The 1,626-nt window shown below is 35.7% G+C and overlaps 1 protein-coding gene across 1 annotated transcript; it reads left to right on the plus strand.

Annotated features, from left to right (window-relative positions):
• Window positions 1-206: 206 nt before the first annotated feature.
• On the plus strand, window positions 207-1,178 carry LOC116887357 (olfactory receptor 14J1-like). The gene has a single exon (XM_032888952.1). The coding sequence runs from the start codon at window positions 207-209 to the stop codon at window positions 1,176-1,178; it is 972 nt and encodes a 323-aa protein (XP_032744843.1).
• The last annotated feature ends 448 nt before the right edge of the window (window positions 1,179-1,626 follow it).

The following is a 1,626-nucleotide window of genomic DNA, read 5'->3' on the forward strand; positions in this document are numbered from 1 at the left end:
ATTATACATTATCACATATTATGTGGCATATATTAATTACATGTTACATATCATATATTATATGTTAATTATATATTATATGGTATATATTATATATTATTCTATATTACATGTTATATGTTATATATTATATATACATATCACATATATTATTGTATTTCATAAAAAATTTTATTTCTAGCTGTTACCACACATTTATTCTCAAAATGACTGCCAGAAACATAACCACAATGAGTGGATTTCTCCTCAAGGGTTTCTCTGACAACCATGAGCTGCAGGTCTTACAGGCTTTGCTCTTCTTGGTGACATACCTATTGGGCTCAGCAGGTAACTTCATCATTATCACCATCACAACACTGGACCCTCAGCTCCAGTCTCCAATGTATTACTTTCTGAAGCACCTTTCCATTCTGGACCTCTCATCCCTCTCTGTCACAGTCCCCCAGTATGTTTATAGTTCACTGGCACAAAGTGGCTACATTTCATATGGACAGTGCATGATGCAGGTTTTTTTCTTCACGGCTTTGGCCTGGAGTGAATTGGCCATTCTCACAGTGATGTCTTATGACCGCTATGTGGCCATTTGCCTCCCACTGCACTATGAGGTCATCATGAGTCCCAGAAAGTGCACTTGGGCTGCAGCAGCTGTGTGGTTAAGTGGAAGCATCTCAGGAACATTATACACAGCAAGTACACTCTCTATCAGATTCTGTGGGGACAAGATAATTCACCAGTTCTTCTGTGATATCCCCCAGTTGCTCAAGATCTCTTGCTCTAATGACTACTTTGGGGTACTGGGAGTGTCCACTTTCATGACTGTATTAGCCTTCGCTTGCTTCGTGGGGATTGCCTTCTCCTATGGCCAGATATTCTCTACAGTTCTCAGGATTCCCTCTGCAGAGGGTCGATCTAAGGTCTTCTCTACCTGCCTGCCCCATCTCTTTGTTGTTTCATTTTTTCTCTCAACAGGCATTTGTGCCTATCTAAAGCCAACCTCAGACTCACCAACTGCTTTAGACCTCATACTCTCTATTTTTTACACTGTACTACCCCCAACCCTCAACCCTGTTATCTATAGTCTGAGAAATGCATCCTTGAAGGGAGCGATAAAGAAGTTGCTGTTAAGTGAGGAATTCATTGGGAAAAATTATTTTTGTTCTGTTATTCATGCTTGCTAATACCGGACACAAAGATTTTTCATATATTGAATAGGGTAGATATGTAATGTTAAGAATAAAAAGATATTTTTTAGAAAATATATATTATAAATGATAGCATAGCAAGTTGTGATATGATTTTTAAACCAATTTCATTAAATTTACTTATGTTTTTGTGTTATTAAAAAATATGTGATTATTCTCCAGTAATATAGACCCAATTTTTCTAACTGTTCCAGTTTCTTGACACACTATTACACATGTGAACTTATCACCAATTGTAACTTGGGTTTGCAAAAATGTTTATTGTAATATCATAATAATAAGCATAAAGAATAATTAGTTACTGATTGCTAGATTCACCAAATGGATCATAATTTTAATATTTATCACCTATTTCAAATGTTTATGTTACTCTCTATCTTTCCATATACAAAATTTATGAAATAACACAAACAAGTATGCCATT

Source organism: Rattus rattus, chromosome 18 (assembly GCF_011064425.1).
Source record: "Rattus rattus isolate New Zealand chromosome 18, Rrattus_CSIRO_v1, whole genome shotgun sequence".
Lineage (NCBI taxonomy): Eukaryota > Metazoa > Chordata > Mammalia > Rodentia > Muridae > Rattus > Rattus rattus.